This window comes from Podarcis cretensis (genome assembly GCF_951804945.1).
Source record: "Podarcis cretensis genome assembly, chromosome: 1".
NCBI classification, from domain to species: domain Eukaryota; kingdom Metazoa; phylum Chordata; class Lepidosauria; order Squamata; family Lacertidae; genus Podarcis; species Podarcis cretensis.
Window position 1 is genome coordinate 110,734,207 of NC_137170.1, and position 18,598 is coordinate 110,752,804.

General features: G+C 43.3%; 1 protein-coding gene across 8 annotated transcripts in view; it reads right to left on the reverse strand.

Moving 5' to 3' along the window:
* The window catches only part of KCNH7 (potassium voltage-gated channel subfamily H member 7), a 264,571-nt gene extending 246,342 nt beyond the window's left edge, over nt 1–18,229 (reverse strand). For all 8 annotated transcript variants that reach the window (XM_079976250.1, XM_079976249.1, XM_079976248.1 and 5 more), the window contains exons 1-2: nt 17,488–18,229; nt 14,082–14,312 (exon numbers count right to left, since the gene is read on the reverse strand). In XM_079976250.1, the coding sequence (XP_079832376.1) occupies nt 14,082–14,312; nt 17,488–17,563 (307 nt within the window). In that variant the 5' untranslated portion in view covers nt 17,564–18,229. The remainder of the gene's footprint in view (nt 1–14,081; nt 14,313–17,487) is intronic.
* Between the last annotated feature and the right edge of the window lie 369 nt (nt 18,230–18,598).

Below are 18,598 nucleotides of genomic sequence, written 5' to 3' on the forward strand. Positions count from 1 at the left end.
GTCCCATTGTGCCAGAAGCGGTTTAGTCATGCTCGCCACATGACCCGGAAAGCTGTCTGTGGACAAATACCGGCTCCCTTGGCCTGAAGCGAGATGAGTGCCACAGCCCCATAGTTAACCATCCAGGGGTCCTTTACCTTTTTTACCTATGTATACTAAACAAGTTGTCTTAACTTCTTACCTGATCCCCATCTAATCTGTGTAGCATGGTAATAAGTACACAAGAATGGAAAATCCATTCCTCACATTTTGTCTGAATTATGTCTCTACCTGAATTATGACTTGAATTTAGAAGAAAGGAGAATGATATTTTGCAAGTTTTCTAACAGCTACATCATCATAACAATTGGCAAATTTTAATGGGGGAAATGATTTTTGGAATGGCACATGTCTTTATTAGAGAATAAGCTAAGCAGGGGAAGCAGCAGGGAGAAGTCCTATGTCAAATATGGCAGGGCACGCAACAGAAGAGGAGAGAAGTGTTTTATATAGGAGTAGGACCACAAGAAGACATGAAAGACAAATGATCCCAAACCAAAAAAGCAATACTAGAAATCATGGCACTGCAGAGAATTGTATACATGGAATAGCCTTTGATGCCAACTAGGCCAAATCTCTGTTCAAAGATCAAGCTAGCAGCACCCTAGCCCCTGTGGATTACTGCCTGAAGCAGTCTGCCACAAGCAGTTGCATCAGGGAAGGTGTTTGCAGAGCAAATGATTCTACATGTGTTGGGAACATGAGCCAGGCCACATAGTACACATAGCAGAGGGAGAAAAAGCAAAACCCACCTCAAAACCACACCAGCTCCAAACCCATTCAGGTGATAAAATCACTAGGCATCAGCATCTCAGGAACACAACTCTGTATCAGCTTTCATTGCCTCTATAGCAATCTATAGCTATCTTTTTTTAAAAAAAATCCAAAAGAGAAAAATGGGAGTATGCCAAGTAGGAAATATGAACAGGTCTATATCTTGCAGCATAAATCACTTTTGCAGCATTCATTAATTGACACCGTTGATATCATTTTCAGGGAAATTTAAACTCCTGACTTCTTCTGAATGAGTTAAATTGGTAGAGCAGGAAAGCCATATCAGTGAGAAATTTGAAAAAGATCCAGGATATTATGCCTCTTATATTAGATGAATGGAAGGATGGCAAAGAAGCAGGCAAAGGATGGAAGATAGTTGCAGCCAGTGACTGATATAAGCAGCCCCAGTCCTTAGAAAGAAGTCAGATTGTCAGAACAGCACCATTGTAAAACTCATGTTTTGTTATTCTCCTAAATATGAAAACTGATTCTTCCTCTCCTTTTGTGCTCTGGCATGCCTATCCAAGGAGCTGATATATGAGTTTATCTTTAAATTTTCATTTCTCATTTCATTTCATTTTGAACTTGCATACCACATAACTGTGCTTAATGTGGTTGACAGCCCAAATGTACAACACAAGTCGCATTGCCACCCTCTAAGTGTTCAAAGTCTAATGAAAAACAGAATTCAGGAATCTGTATATATTTCACACTCCCTCTTACAGACATATATATTTCTACAAGGTAATAGCGACAAAAGATCAGCAAACAATAAAATAAAATCACCCCGTCAACTGCAAGTTAAATAATTGCATCTGCAAATAGCCATGAGATTACGCTGAATTTCCATCCTGCATCCCCCATGGAAGACCTTCTCCGACCCTTTACTGCTTCCTCTAGGGTTCCTCCCTTCTGCCCCTATCTATTCCTATTCCGCTTGCATAGTAACCAGGAGCAGAGCAGGGATCCACTTTGGTGTATTTCCAAGAGACGCAAGCCGAATGTTACTTGCAGTTGTGCTTTATGCTTCATGAGAGCTGCATGTAGTTTATGCTTGAGCATCTGTACCTACATGCAAAACATGAAGTTGAAAAGCGGCTGTGGCTTCAGGAGTTAAATCCCCAGTGAAATGTTTCATACCTTTGGAATTTCTATCAGGGATGGTGCTGTAGCTACAAAGCTGAGAGAATGTGATCTCTACTGGATAGAATTGTGTGGGTGTCATTGTCCTTTAATCCTCTAGAAGTGAACCTATGAAGCCTGTGTCATGGCTTATCTAATGTTTTGCTGTCCCCTCCCCACCCCTCTCCTCTATCTATTGAGCCATATTATTAAGAAATAAGTGGGAAAACAGAGCTGGCCCGTGAAGAAATAATTCCATTTGCCATGATTGGGCATTTTGTACTCCTACCTATCTTCCCTGGAAACGCTCTCTTTCATAATGTCTGTTCAGAAACTACTCTGTAGAAATGGAGTAATAATATAAAATGGAATAATAATAATATTTATTATTTGTACCCCGCCTATCTGACTCCGAGCAGCTTCCAGCATATACAGAAACATAATAAAACATCAAACATTAAGAACATCCCTATTCAGATGCCTTCTAAAGGTTGTATAGTTACTTATCTCCTTGACATCTGATGGGAGGACATTCCACATGGTGGGCATTACTACCGAGAAGGCCCTCTGCCTTGTTCACTGTAACCTCACTTCTCTCAGTGAGGGAACCACCAGAAGGCCCTCAGAGTTGGATCTCAGTGTCCAGGCTGAACAACAGGTATAGTAAATTGGGCCAAGGATACAGAAAGTTGCCTTCCACTGAGTTAGACCATTGGTCTTTCCAGCTTAGTATTGTCTATGCTGACTGGCAGTTCACTGTAGTGAAGAATAGTGTGACCAGGTATCTGCTGTCCAGGTGCTAAGTCCTGAAGGGCAATTTCAAGACAGCATCAAGACATTCCCTTCTTCTAGCTCTTTTTCCTAAAATCAGTCTTGGATCAGGCAGCACTTCAAACAGAAGGCTGTGTTAAGCAGGATGTGTGGACACTCTGTGACTGATTTGCTGCCTGAATTGGTTGGTCTCTGCATGGTGTTGTGGTCTGATACAATTTTCATAGAGCTTAAGTGGATAACACTTAAGCATTCTGAAGGAGCCATATTGTTGCAAGCCTAAAGGCTAATACCATACTCTCCAACATTTCTCCGATGAAAATAAAGATGTTCTAAATAGGACAACAACAACAACAACAACAACAACTATTTATACCCCACACATCTGACTGGATTGCCCCAGCCCCTCTGGGTGGCTTCCAACATATATAAAAATATAATAAAACATTAAACATTTTTAAAAAATACTTCCCTATACAGGGTTGCCTTCAGATGGCTCAAGAGTTGGATAACCCCATAGCCTCTAATATTTCTCCCTGGAAAATAGGGATGCTTGGAGGGTCTGTAATATGGCCTCTTCTCAGGGCTAGAGAGTAGTTTGCTGACTGATTGTGCTTGCTTAATTGTAAGTGCAGATATATTTGATAGCTGGCAGCTAGTAGCTACTAAACAGAAACAGTTCAACAATTTACATCTTACATCTTGCTAGCTTTTTGTAAGAACAACAACAAAAGATTCCTGAGGCACTACTATGTGATGATGTGAGTTCTGGTCCTCAAAAGCTTATACCACAATAAATTTATAGTATGGCTATTGTACCCACACTTACTTAGAAGAGGCCTCAGTATATTCCATCTGATTTGCATCTGAGTAGATATGCTTGGGGATTGCGCTGATAATCTCTGAGGTGCCACAAGACTCTTTGTTGCTTTGGGTAGCCATATGTAAGCTGTTTTGAGTTCCTCAAACAAAGAATGGAAAGATGAAAGTAACGGAACTGAGATCTGAGCTGCACAAAGCACATCCGTAAGCTCAGGGTGCTGGTACAGCTATATAACTCACAGCTTCATTTTTTCCTGTCTCCATAAATACAGGGTGCAACCCCCCCCCCCCCCCAAAAAAAGCTTCAAATCTCAGCATTTGTTATAGAGGTAAGAAAGAGAGTGTGACATTTGTCAAGTTGCAGAATACTATTAGCAAGTCGGAATGATGTTAGCAACTCGTCTCCTGCAATTGGGTAAGGGACTTTATTCCACTTTCTGACTAAAATATAGGGAAATAAAATCACTCCACTGATAATTAGCCTCTGAAGCAAGACTGCTTCATTGCAGATATGATGCACTCATAATAAAGTGCTCAGAGTTAATTAAAGTCTTATTAGCCATAATTGTTTTGCAGTTCAAAATTACATGATGGCATTGGAAATAGATACAGAACAAGGTGTTTGCAAAACAGTGCCTACCTAGAACTCCTTTAGCACATGTAAGAGCCTTTACATTGTCTCAGTGTGAAAACTGCTGGTGTCTCATCTGTGTAAGACTTTTCATAGCTATTAGTAATCACTGTTGAAAAACAAAGCAGACATTTTACAAGGATGGAAAAGACCTACTTTCATGACATTTAAGAGCTTTTCAGTGAAGTGGGTGATTAAAAAATGGGGCAAAGAAGAAGGAGAAACAAACAGCTATTCTTGGTATTAAATAAAATCTACAGACAATATTGAAAGTGTAGGCCTCTGCTGAACGCTTTCTGATCGTGAGTTTTGTATACAAAATATTGTTTTTCCAACAGTAGCTGTAGAAACCATCAATTACTTGACACTTAATAATCAACTTGCTAAGCGACTGATAAGTGTCCTGGAACCATCACTGCAATTCGGCTAAGTCAGCCAGGACTCTGCTATACTTAATTGAAGAATGCATATAGGCTATAAAACAAAGGTATTATTTTGCACTAGAGAAGCTGATTGATCTCTCTGATGCAAAGTTGGAGGTGAATATAATATAATTTAAATATAAATGCAATACCTCTTCCCATAGTAGAGAAGAGTGTAACGGGGAGACAGGGGGAGACCTTGGTTATATGCTGCACTGTGTAAGGGCGTTTGACACCCTCCCCTCGCAACCCTTACAGCGCCAGCTTAAGCCAGGCTTTGAGATAGAGGTGTGAGGCTCTGGTATGGTCCTAGAGCCCTCCTATCTTCTTCCCAAAACCCGGTAAGTGCTTGTCCAGCTTGGGGAAGGAGGATAGAGTACTCTAGGACCCTGTCAGAGCCAGCACATGTCTCTCGTGAAGCCAGGCTACTGCCTACCAGGCTTTGAGAAGGTGCCTTCCTTGTCTGTGCACCCAGTGTAACCTCACCACTGGCACTGCCCTAAATCTGCCTCTGGGGGGGGGGCACCGTGTGCCTGCTCAGTTCAGATGCCTGCTGCTATCAGTTGGTGGGCCACTTTGAGGCTTCCACTGCTCTTCCTTCTATTGATCTTTTAACTGGCCTTGGGCCAGACAGCCTCCAAACAGAATATATAAAGTTTAGGATGCCAAGATCCTGGTGACAAGTGAATCAGGTGGCCAATGTTTCCACCTTCAACTGATGTATGCTGCACAAGGCAGACCCAGCTTTGTGAAACATGTTGCAAGATTTACGCTAGGGGTGGGCAACATGTGTGGCCTTCAGATGTGATTGAACTGCAATTTCCATCAGCCAAAGCCAGAATAGCCAAGGCTACACTGAGCACAGACAGGGAAGAATAATTTGGAGCATTTTTTAAAGAAAAGCATAAAATTTATGATTTTCAGTTACATCAGTTTCAATAATTTTACAGTCATTTTAACATTTCAAAACTCAACTTCTTTCCTCCTCTTTCTGTGGTTCCTTAATTTTATTTTTATCATTTTGTGCATATTATAAATTAACTTAACTCATTCTTTTATTCATCTACTTTAATTATATACTCTTACAAAACTGCAGGTTATTACAATAATCTTGCCAATGTTCTTATCTATTTACAATTTTTTTGTAAATATTCAATAAACCATTTCCATTCTTTTATAAAAAGTTTGTTATCTTGATTTCTTTCTTTTTTTCTGGTAAGTTTTGCCCTTTCTGCATAGTCCCTAAGTTTTTGTATCCATGCGAATAACTTGGAGCATTATGTCTCTGTGAGATACATGACTTAGATATTTCCGCATAGCATTGTGAATATTAAAAATGGGCAGGGTTTGCTGACTATTTTTCCCACTTGCTTGAAATGTGCAGGAGCTAAAGGAGGGCTTGGCAGTGCTCCTAAGCAGCTACCATCATCCACTGTGATGTAGGTCTACTGCAGGCAGAGGTGGCCGGTGCTCATTGCGACTATGAGGGTGGAAGGCGGGGAGGTTAACAGTGGGTGGAGCCAAAGCCAATGTCAGTCAGAGCCACCCTCTGCCTCGTTGTAAGAAAGAAAGCAGGCAGGTGTGGCCTGAGGGCAGACTAAGGGTAGTTAGGCAGTGTTCTCTTTTGCCCTAATAAACCAGTCTCCTCTGACTGCAGGAGAAACTTTTAGTGGATTGTGCTTCATGCTGGCAATAAAAGTCACACACAAGGTTTGGAGCTAAGAAGAGGAACCTGGGTTTTTGGATAACACCTCGGTGCCACCGTGCAGAAGGTCAGCGGCAGCAATGTTCACCTGATTTTCTAACAAAAGGCGTGACTAATGAGACGGCAGACTGTACAATAGCAATTGCTAACTTTCACCTCTGTGACTCGTGCTCTGTCATTACTTTAGCGGTTTTTGAGATGGAGCTTTGTTACAGGCTATTAACCTGGGCAGTGAGCTTGACTGATAAAACGTCACTCAGAACACCCATGGCAAATAGGTGCGACAGGCTAAACTGAAAAGGCTGTGTTGCACTTCGCCAAGGTAGCTTTAATGTGGGAGATGAACCTTTGTAAATCGAGGGTGCTAAATACTATTCTGAGCAGGGGTGGGGAGCAGGTGCTGTGTGGAATTCTGGTTTCCACTCTAGGAATTTTTTCACTGGGTGCTTCAGAATGCAATAAAACACGTGGCTTTTTTAAAACAACAACAACAACTCTGGTTCTGACAGTCTTCTAGACTATGGCATGTGAGGGGGGGGGGATTCCCCCCCCCCAAGAAGGACCATATCCTTTTCTTGGAAACCTTCCCAGGGTCACACGCCTTATGGTAGGCAGGGCCAAAGGCAAAAATAAACCCCTCTAAATTTTACTTTTGTATTGGAAACTACATTTTACAAACACACACAGAGTTCTATGCTTGAGCCATTCAACCAAGAGAAATGAGCAGAGTTAAAGGACACATCCCAGCCTGGCAAAAACACTTTTTGGATACAAAGCATGAATGAGGAAGGGCATTCCAAGGGTTAGATAGGCAGGCCTGGAGGGTTCCATTTTGCCCCAAAGTCTAGGGTCCTGGCATAGAACAAGGAATTACTGGCATTTATTGTTGTCAGGTACCTTTGGGCAGAGAGGCAACTTATATATACTTTAAGGAAAAATGGGGCCTTTTTCGTGGCTGCTCCCAGACTTTGGAACTCCATTCATAGAGAAGCTAGTCTTGCTCCCTCATTGTTGTCCTTCCACTGGCAGGTGAAGACCTTCTTGTTTCAGTAGGCTTTGGGGAACTGACTGCTTTTAATGAAAGGGTTGGGGCCTTGCTGTTTATATTGCAATTATTTGTATGGTTTAAATAGATTTTATATATGTATACAATTTTACTTCTAACAATTGTTTTTTATATGTTTTTAGAGGTTCTCATTTTTATGTGTAAGCTACCCTATGTCCCCATCAGGGGAAAAGGTGAGATATACATAAATATGTCATCATCATAAATAGGAGCCAGTATAGCAAAGAGGCTATAATGCCTGAAAAAGGACATCTGGATTTCAGTCCTCACTCACTCCATGGACTGAAGATGTGGCCTTGCGGGTGAGTCTCTACCATTCAGCCACAGTTCCTTAAATGTAAACTCAGGACATAAGACTTGCCTTGGTGGATCAGATCAAGGGTTCATGTAGGCCCACATGTCACAGAGAAGCCTGTAGCTTAGTAGTAGATGCCATGCTTTGAGTGTGCAGAAGGGGCCACAATCCATCCCTAGCATTACCAGGTAGGACTGAAAGAAGCACTCTGCCTGAAATACAGGAGGGTCACTATCAGGGTTTTCTTTCCCCTCCCTATAAAGAGCTGTTGACTCACAAGGAAAGTCACTTAGGAGCAGTCTCTGATGATCGGTAGAGCTGGAGAATTAGCAGGATTGCAAACTCCTCTCTCTCTCTCTGTGCCATCACATTCCAGCCATCCTGCTCTCCCTCTCCCTGTTTGTTATGAAACATAGCTCATTGGCAGAGCGTACACTTTGCATGCCAAGAGGTCCTGGGTTCAATCCCTGGCATCTCCAGCTAAGGAAGACCCCTGCCTGAAACTCCAGAGTGAAGCTGTCCATCAGTGGAGACAGTACTGAGCTACATGGATCAATGGTCTGACTCAGTATAAAGCAACTTCCTATCACCACTGGACCTTGCCATTGCCCCTAAGAACATATTACTGACTCAGCCTCATAAGGCTGAATAAGATGCATTGTACAAATGATAAACACAATGTGCTGTTGAGTATATAAATTCATTTTCCTCCCCCTTGCCCTTTAAACTATTGATTAGCAACTTCAGTGATTCTGGGAAGCAAAATTCTGTTTGTTTATCAGATCAACCCTCCGTGTTGCACAATTCAACAAAAGATGGTGGCAATACTATTTCGCTCTTTGGAATATCAAAAGAACTGTCAGAAGTAATTCTTTCCGGCTGTCATGTTATCTGTCACCGCCACGTCCTGCCCTTGTATTCCTCCTCCACAAAATCTCTCCGGTTACGCAGCAGCATTGAGCAACTTCACTCTCCTGTCAATAATCAGACTTCATAGGATGTCTACACTTAGGTACCTCTGACTTTCATCCTCTTACAGCGCACCCATCACACATGAAAAGGGCTGACAGGATACAGCGCTCCTTGATTTAAATACACAACCCCCCACCCTCGATCCCCTCACAATTATAGTTTTCATGTCATAGCTTTACAGCTTTATCACCCCAAGCAATATTTTACAGCTGTCAAGTATGATTTATGCAATAATGGCTTAAAGAGAGAAATGGGAGTCCTCAGAGAAAGAGCTGTCACACATCTCCATGGCAAATAACTTTATTAAAACAAAAATATTGATATACTGCATAAACAGTATCTCCCCTCCAAAGATACCTAATCAGATCAGTCACTAAAGATAAACCGATTGTAGAAAGGATGTTATGAAGCAGATAAGGAGGAACATTGTTCCCTGTTACTCTGGATTTTAATAGCTACTAATGCCTATTGGGCAACTTTGGAAAACACTTTATTTAGGCACAATTGGTGATATGATTTTCATATACCTTGGTAATTTAAGACACACACCTTTCCTAAGCTGAGCAGAGTGACTGCAGTCAAAGGAAATGCAGATTATTTAGCTGCTCCATTGAGATGTATGTAATCACTTATTTTCTTTTTTTTAAGTACCGTATTTTTACACATCAAAGTTTGGCCTGTTTTTCAAGTGCTCCTTTTGATTATGCCCCACCACCTTGGTTATTTTACTAATTTCCCATAAAGGATTAGCTCATGGCATGGAATGAAATATACATATAGGCTTTGAACTTTAGACAAATGGTTCTATTAGAAAAAAGGGGAGGGAACTACAAAAATGATATAGGTACAGTTTAAGCAGAGTTCGGTAATGCAAGCCTCCTTTTCCCACAGGGTATATGCATAACCCTCCACGGTGATTTTACATGGACCGTAGAAGTGTTACTCTGCGTCAGTTTAATTCGATCAATTGCTTGTGGCTTGGCCACCATTAAACCCTCCTATTAAAATCTCCTTTCTTCTTCCTGCTTCTCATGGAAATTGCTTCTTATAATGCTGGAACATCCCAGGAAGCTGAGAGCCATTTACTGACAGGTAGAGATGTTAACTTTAGTAATTCTTGAATGTGTTAGGAATGCAGCAATTGATGACATTTTATTTGAAAGGGGCTATACCTCAGAAGGGTAGCATCTGCTTTGCATGCAGAAAATCCCTAGTTCAGTCACCAGCATCACCAGGCAGGACTGGAGAAGAGCCCAGCCCAGAGCCCTGGAGAACTGCTGCCAGTCAGGGTAGACTGTTCGTTCTTAGACCATGAGGTTCAAGCTTTTGTGGTTCCAGCTGTATTTTATCCGTATCTGCTTTGGTAGCAGAGGATGGTTCATCTCCTTCTGCATCACCTCATGCCATTTGCTGGCTTCTTCCTGAGGCAGTTTCTGAACATCCTCAAAGGCTTCAGGTTCACACTGAGCCACACCAACCCACACACTTGTGGCTTCAAACCTGTCAGGCAGTTTTCCCTTCGTGGCTCAAGTTGATCTCCTCAGCATGAGTACTGGTACCCCCTCTGACCCACTAGGGCCAGCTAGACCATCCCCAGCGTCAGAAAACTCCCCCTCTGACCTGCTGCATCTTTTGAACCTTACAGCTGGACCTGTGGGTGAGGATGGCTCACTCTTTGGCTCAGACTTGACAGTAGCCTTTGGAGGGGTTCTGGGCCACTCCTTTAGGGGGGGTTCTGGGCTGCTTCTGTGCTGGACTCTGTTGCTCTGGACTCTGATCCTCAGCAACAGGATCAGTTCCCACCTCCTCCTCCCCAGCGTCAAATCTCGTCAAATATTGAGTGAGATGGACCAATGGTCTAAATGAGTTTAAGGCAGCTTCCTAAATCCCAATGACTGATGACTGGCTGATTGGTTCATGAAAAATCCAACTTCAGGTGAAGCAATTAACCCAGGGACACTTCAGGCTTGCCAAACTGAGAGACTGGGGGTAGTGGGGGTTTGCGGGGGGTTGTTTGTTTGTTTCAGGGCTTTTTTTCTACCCGGAACTCACCAGAACTCAGTTCTGGCACCCCTCAGGTGGGCACGTTTGCCATTATAAGAGAACAAGGTGTTAAGTTCCGGCACCTCTGTTTCCAGAAAAATAGCACTGTTGATTATTATTATTAATTCAATTTATATACCACCCTTTATCAAAAGACCCCAGAGTGGTATACAACATTGAAAACACATTACAGAACATCAGTGATAAAAACATATTAAAAAGAATACTGACAGAAAGCCTGATAATAAAATAGTCATCGTAATAACAGTCCTCTCCCTCAGACTTTTACAGGCTGTAGATTATTTAATAGCCATAGGCCTGAGTAGAGAGGAATGTTTTTACCTGGCTTCTAAACACATGTAATGATGGCACCAGGCAAGCCTCTCTGGGGAGCAGGTCATAAGCAGCTTTCAGAAAGTTTGAAATTTAGACTGCCATCCTGTAACACTTACCTGAGAGTAAGTTCCACCTGGCTCAATGAGTCTTACTTCTGAATATCAGCTGATAGTTACCTGCCAACATCTTAAGCATAGAGAAAGTAAGCACCAATGCTCATCCCAAAGGTTCACAGGGTGAAACATAGCTGCTGCAGTTCTATAAATATGCACATCCCATTGAAATCAATGGCATGCTTATGTGCATAACAAAACACATAACTGGAGCTGCTGCAGCTACTGCCATGGTTTCTATTTATTGCTACTGGGACACTACTAAAAAGGAAATTGCCATTCTATTAGTTCAAAGCTACTATTCTAAACACACTTACCACAGAGTAAAATCCATTGAATCTAGGGGACTGACTTCTGAATTAGCATGCTTAAGTTTGTACTGGACCTTATTTGGAGGAGGCGTGCCTTATATCTTGGTCTAACCTACATCACAGGGTTGTTGTGAGAATAAATGTTGGGCAACTTTTATATAAGCTGCTATGAGAAGCCTGGAAGAAGGGCAAGATTTCAAGTATGCTAAAACAAATTAGTAAGCAACATTTGCACCCACTGAGAGCCACAGCCTTTGGATCAACAGATACATTTTCTTTGAACATTCAGAATGGAATCGAATCCAGAGCTGTTGTTTTGGTTTTTTTAAGGGTTCCATATTACAGTATACTCTTAGCACCAACAGGAGTAACTCTACCCACATCCGTGTACCCAAATGCCAGTTTGGCAATGCCAGCGAGAAGAAGCAAAGAGCCACATGTGTCACTGTTGCTTTAAAGCCTGATTCTCCTCTATCATTGTAGTTCTCAAATGAATGTAAACAGCAGGTTGGCAGACCTCCAAAGCTAATTAAAGCTCCAAATTTGAATATACGAGATTACTTTGCATTTCCCCTTTGAATACATGTACACAGTGCAAACAAAAATAGAGTACAACAGGCTTATGCATTATTCGGATTTGTTTAATGTCTGACTTATAATGCTGAATAATCAGAAAAGAAAACTAATTTAAACCTTCGGAAATAATTAGCATCGCCATTCCCTTATCAGGCTGCATCATGACAAATGAACATGCATGCTTATTTTCCTTGCCCCCCCCCAATCAAAAGCATAATGCTGTATTGTTCTTAGTTCATGCCATGACTAATTATGTCAAGTATATTTCAGTCAGCCTGTAATCTTTTTTCTAAAAACAATCGCCAAACTGTCCTCCATCTGAAACAGGTAGATCCTTCTCCCCCATCCATTTTTCTCCTTTTTAAACTCTCTCCAGAGTAATTACTCAGTATTTGAAGCAGTATGACAGGGTATTTGTTTAAAGCTGATTGTTTCAGGGCAAGACTCGACTGCTCTTTACTTTGACTGCTGAGTAGCTTATTCAGTCAGGTGCCCTTTTTAACCTAAGCGTATGCCTGAGCATGCTTTTTTCCATGATGTGAAACAATCCATACAGATCAACACTCTCAGCACGGAATCTCCTTTCCTTCATTAAACAGCGGCGTCACTCGCGAGGGCAAGGGATCAGCAACACAACAAAAAACGGACACCACAGGTTACATGACTGTCAGAGATTATATGATCAACAATAGCATTGCTTTCATTCTCATTCTGCTTTCGGGTACATTGGTAAAGATATTTCTGTCGGTAGATCTGAAACTAGGAAACACTTTCAGGCTGCAGCTATTTTCTGCTAGGATTCAACCACAAACCTGGAAATTCAGGTTGTGCAATTAAATATTATTTGGTTGGGAGTTCCAGGGCAGCATGCCTGATCCTCTACCCTCCCAATCAAACTTTTTGTGATAAGGAGTATGATGCACTGGAAAGTGAGGGATAGCATTTCCTTGTGGCAAAATCATTTAACCTCCCCACAAACAAATCAGAACTAATGCTCCATAAATAGCCAACGTCACCTAGTCTCCCTGCAAACTTTGTATAAATAAATCAGGATGGATGCTCAATAAACAGGTCATCCCGAATGGACCTCAAATCTCATCATTAGTCACTATTCAGCACATATACATAAGCCCAGTGTTTTTTGTTAGCTTCCAAGCACACATAATTCCTTGTTTGAATGTAGACACTACATTGATTTTGAGTAAGTCACTCACCAATCTCATAGATTTAGTTTCCTATCCATAAAATGAGACAATATTGATAAATTTCATGAATGAATTCAAGGGCAATTAATAAAAACATATTATACAGATGAATTAGATATGAATTCTAAACTCTTTTGTACAATCTGAAATAAAATGATTATGATGGTGATCATGACAAAAAACTGTAGTATTTTGCCAAAAGAGATAAAAATGCATTCAACATTCAGCAGTTGTTCCTACATATGGTGACTGCCTAACACATACCAACACCTGAAGGTGAAAAAAAAAATCTAAATCATACAAACACTTGATTCCCCCGGTCAAGAGTTATTTCTATTCTTTAAAAAAAGAAATCACTTCCTGGAATGGAAACTGGAGGGGGAAGTTGAAAATTACCATTTGAAACAACTACCTTACATCGCTTTTATGCAAATTCTGAACAAGCCCAGCTTACACACCAATCCTGAGGACATGTAAACAGAAGCAACTTGCACTGATTCGAGTGGAGCATGATACCTCAGATTAAATGCCCTTAGAATAACAACCTTGTTTCATTGCATATGAAAGAAGCGCAGCTCCACTACGGTTGAGGCGAACAGTTCTAGGTTTGGGCTGGTGCACTGTATAGGTAAGCCACTATCAAAAGTTTTCTTAATGTGGTCTTGCATTATTTGGATGACTGGTCCATTGTATTTACTGTACTTTTATTTTAGCTGCCTTTGTATAAATGCATGTTTCACACAACATAGCATATCTTATGTTGACTGACTCCTAACAAAACTCTGACCTGTAGTATCAAAGAAGCCATCTTTCAAAACCAGTTCCAAAGGAAGCCAATTTCTCAAAGACATTTTTTTAAAAAATTGAAACTACTTTACCATCTTTATGATAATAGGTGACTTCCACTTTTCTCTCTTCTGACCCAAGCAAAGCCTGAGCAATTTGGGCAATGTGATGCCTTTTGGTCTCTGGTCCATGAAGAAAGTCACAGGTGCATGGTTTCTGCATGACGTCTGGTCTGGAGAATCCAGTCATCTCACAGAACCCATCATTGCAGTAGATGATAGCACAGTTCTGCACTCTAGCATTAGCAATGATGAATTTTTTATCTGCAATAAAAATGTAATGCATTTTTCAGTAATTGTGCAACATTTCATAAAACCTCACAGCTGCCTGTCAGGAGATATTTCTGCGTCTGACTGCTGCAGTATAGCGAACTTCAGTAGATATTCAACACTACACAAATGTACCAGAGGTCTTTTAAAAAAAAATCAATAAAAAGTAGATGAATTAAATCCAAAGTCACCTGGATTGCTGCGGGATTTGATACAGGAACCTTTATTGCAAAACTTATCAGCAAATACAAATATGACCGTAGCTTTTGTTGTGCTAAAAATGTCCAACAGAGGAAGGCTGGCTAGTATGGATATCCAAGTACCCTAGAGGGAAGGGAGTAATTCTCAGGCTTTAATTTTAGATGGGGTTGCTTGCCAAAGCTTAGGAAATAGGCTTCATAATAGGACTCGTAATAGGGGTTGCCAATGTGGTGCCAACAGAGGCCTTCCCAAGCACCAACAGGGTCTGTCCCCTTCTGAAACTAGGATTAAAAGGAGTAATCAACGGAATAGGTTGTGGGGTTTATATGCGTTTGTGTGTGTGGTGCCCATGGGCCCTGAAAGTTTGGGATTGTGAAGCAAACTCCAGGTTTAATTAAATCCTAGGTACAGACAGGTCAACAGGAAACGTGGAATAGGGATGTTTTACTAATAATTTAACAGCACTGCAAATAATAATAACTAGTGCATTTTTTTAAAAAACTCCATTAGCCTTTTTGACACCTTGTTGGCTATATTAGTCATCAGTTGCATTAGTAATCTGGGGAGCATTGAGAAACAAAACTTTAAAAGAGAGTGAACAGTATATTCAGTTTGCAAAAGCTTCCATGCTGGTCAGTGGAGAATAGGACTTGATTCCTACGAAGCTGCCTTATCTATTTGTCCATCTTCCTTAGTGTTGCACAAACGTGGGTCTCCAACTGTTTCCAGAACTACAATTCCCATCATCCCTGACCACTAATTTTGCTTCCTAGGGATGATGGGAGTTGTAGTCCAAAATCAGCTGGAGACCCAAGTTTGGGAATCACTGATTCTAGCTCCTAAGTGTCCATTCCGACTGGTAGACACTCTCCAGTGTCTCAGGGAGAGGTCTCTTTTCGATTCAGGGTCTCACCTGGAGACAATTCTTACTTGTCACATAACCAGACAAGTATACAAGCTTGATTTTTACTTGATTCGCTGTGAGATGTTACAGTGCAATAGCAACGTAAAGCAAGAAGGAAAACTACAGTATTCCCCTCTTCCTGCTTGGGCCACTACTGGCCTCCCAGCACTCTCCTGCACAGCACTGCCAGCTTAAATGAATGCCTTCCTATACACGCTGATTGCTGTACAAAATTATGCCACAATTATTGCTCTGTAAAATGATGCCAAATTGCAGGGTTAAGTTGCAAAGAACAGCGTATACACTCCATTCAGGAGCAGCTGACCAAGAAGCAAGTTCTCTTGCTCCAACTGATTTTCAGTTTGTTTCAGACCCAGTGCAGTTGACAGGCTTAGAGTGTGATCCAAAGCATGCACTCTGAATCAAGACCCTTTGAACTCAATGGATGTCACTCCTGAGTATGTGTATACAAGACTGCAACTTTAAGTGTGGAACCAGGCACACTTCTAGATCATTGGGAGAGAAAACGGTAACCTCAACCATTCTTATACAGTCCGAGTGTAACAATGTACACTAGTTCAGACATTTCTCTGAACAACACAACATGCCATTGTCCTAATGTTTACACCTGGAAGCATGATGGGAAATCTGAAAAGGCTGCAATACACCCTATATAATAGGTTACTCTCAACCCTTTGCACATTCTGTCAGATACCTGTAATTTACAGCTCATCCCAGATGGGGTGCCTGATTATTTACAAGCTTTCTTTGTGGCAACTGCAGCTCCTGTCACTCAATGGTCTCATTATGCACACCCTAGCAGCGATAAATAAATCCTCTGACTTTAATGGGCTACTTACATCTCAGAGGGCTGCAGGATCTGACCTTTATTGTGAGCTATGAGTCTATTACAATGAGACAGATTTGCAGTAAATGCATGTTACTCCTAAAATATCCTTCAACGTATTTTAATTTTACTACGTATTTAAGGGAATGTGCATGCATCCAACATATTGTTTCAGTGTGTGGTGTTCACAGTATTAGACAACCAAACCAGACCAGGCATTACAGTATCTTAAAATCATTGCCTGCATCCAAAAGATAAAGGCTGTAATCTGATGCACACTCAACCGAGAGTGAGTGCCACTGAACACAATGAGGCTTACTCCTGAGTAAAAACCCTGCATAGGATTGCACTCTAAGGCTGCAACCTCAAGCGCATTTACTAGGAACTAAGCTTCTTCTAAATCTATATGAGGTTTACTTCCGAGTAAACATGCTCAGAGTGACACTGCAGGCAAGGCGGTCCACTGCACCTATTTCACAATCTGCTGTTGAAATTAGGGAAAGGTCCTACAGGTCAGGCAGAAATCCAAATCCATCGCAGTTAAAGTTTCCTCTGGAAAAACCTTCCGAATCCTCCTGCTGGAAACTTTTCCATAAACTAATGCTAAACAAGGAGCCTCTGGGCAATAGGGTCAAGGTGGGAAGGTGCATGTTGTTTGGGGATATAGGAAACTGCCTTGAACAGAATCAGACCACTAATCTAGACTGGCAGCTGCTGTCCAGGGTTTTAAGCAGGAGGGGAACCTCACCCCACCTGGAGATGCCAGGGAACGAACCTGGCACCTTCCGCATGCATGCATGCAAAGCAGATGCTCTGCCCCTGAGCTAGTTCTCTCTGCTGGCATTTCCCAGGACCTCCCAATCTACTTCAAACCCCACTCCCGAAGGAGAAAATGGGAGATTTCATAAGCAAGCCTTCTGTGCGTTCTGACTCACTTGAGCGGTCCCAAGGCGGACAGGCAGGTATATATAGCTATAGCAAAGAGTTCACTGCATGACAAGCTGAGAGTTTAAGCGAAATGTTTCGGGACCAGATAGGAAGGATGGGAAGGGAAGCTACCCTGAGACCTATTCTGGGTTCCAGCTCAGACTTTTCCCGTCCGACAGCCTTTGGCTCAACTTCGCCCGCCTGCCCTAGACCCCCCCCCAACAACCAACCCAGCCCCCTTTCCCCATTCCCCCTTGCGCAAGAAACGCTAAGGCTGGCGGAGAACTTACTCTGCCCTTCGAATTTGCGGATGATGGTCCCCAAGAAGGTGTTCTGTGGTGCCACATGACCTCGGCGAACAGGCATGGTGCCCCTGGCGCGTCGCCTTCCCCCAGCCCAGGCGCGGCGGCGAGGACTCCTCGGCGGCGGCGGCGGCTTTCGCTCGCTCCGTTTCCCGGGCGCGCTCCGCTCGCTGGGCGCCTGGCTCTCGAGCTAGCCTTTGCGAGAAAGCATCGTCCCTTCGGGCCGCGGGGGCAGCTCGCCGCTCGCTTAGCTCAGCAGCGCGCCGCCGCTTGCCCTCCCGGACTCAGCTCCATGCTAGCCTAGCGCCTCGGGGCGAACCTGACCCGCTCTGGGCCGGGATGGATGTAGTGGGCAGGGAGGCAGCCAGGGGCGCGTCGAGGCGCAGCGCGGCGACGAGGGCGACTCGCCTAGGCGATGGAGGTGCGCCGGGGCGCGTCTCTCTCTCTCTCTCCGCCTCGCTTTTGCTCCTCCTTGCCGAGTCCAGCCCTTCAACCTCCTCGCCCTTTTGGGAACAGCCGAGGCTGCCTGGGTCGCTCCGGCGCGGCGTCGAGCGGGGCTCAGAGCGGCGAGAGTGAGTGTGGTGACGCGTCCCCGCCGAGCCGCCTGCGGGCAGCTCCGGAGCGGCTCGCAGCAGCTCGGGTTACTCAAGCGTGCTTCAGCAGGAGCCAGCCAATAAATCTCTCCCGGGCGACGAGAGCGCGCTCAGACACGCGAGCGACCGCGCGCACACACACACAGCTCCGGTAGGGATCGGCTACACAAGAGGCAGCCACGTCCCCTCTCCCTCCCCTCCAACACACACCCCAAACGCAGCGGAGGCAACGCGGAGAGGCACAAGTCAGGCGGAGGAGAGAGAAAAGGAAACCGATGCCTCACGCTTCGTCTTACAAGGCGACCCACACACCCAAAGGGGCCGACTTGAATAATATATTGGGGGGGGGGGAGTCACGCCCTGCGGAATCAATCACAAGACGCGATGCTCACACCCCATTTGAATTGCAGGTGGGTGTTTTGTTGGAGAGGGGCAAAGGGACCTCGGCCCTAGGAGTTGGCTCCTATGCACCCACGCTCCTCCGCCTCCCCACACGGGCCGACTTG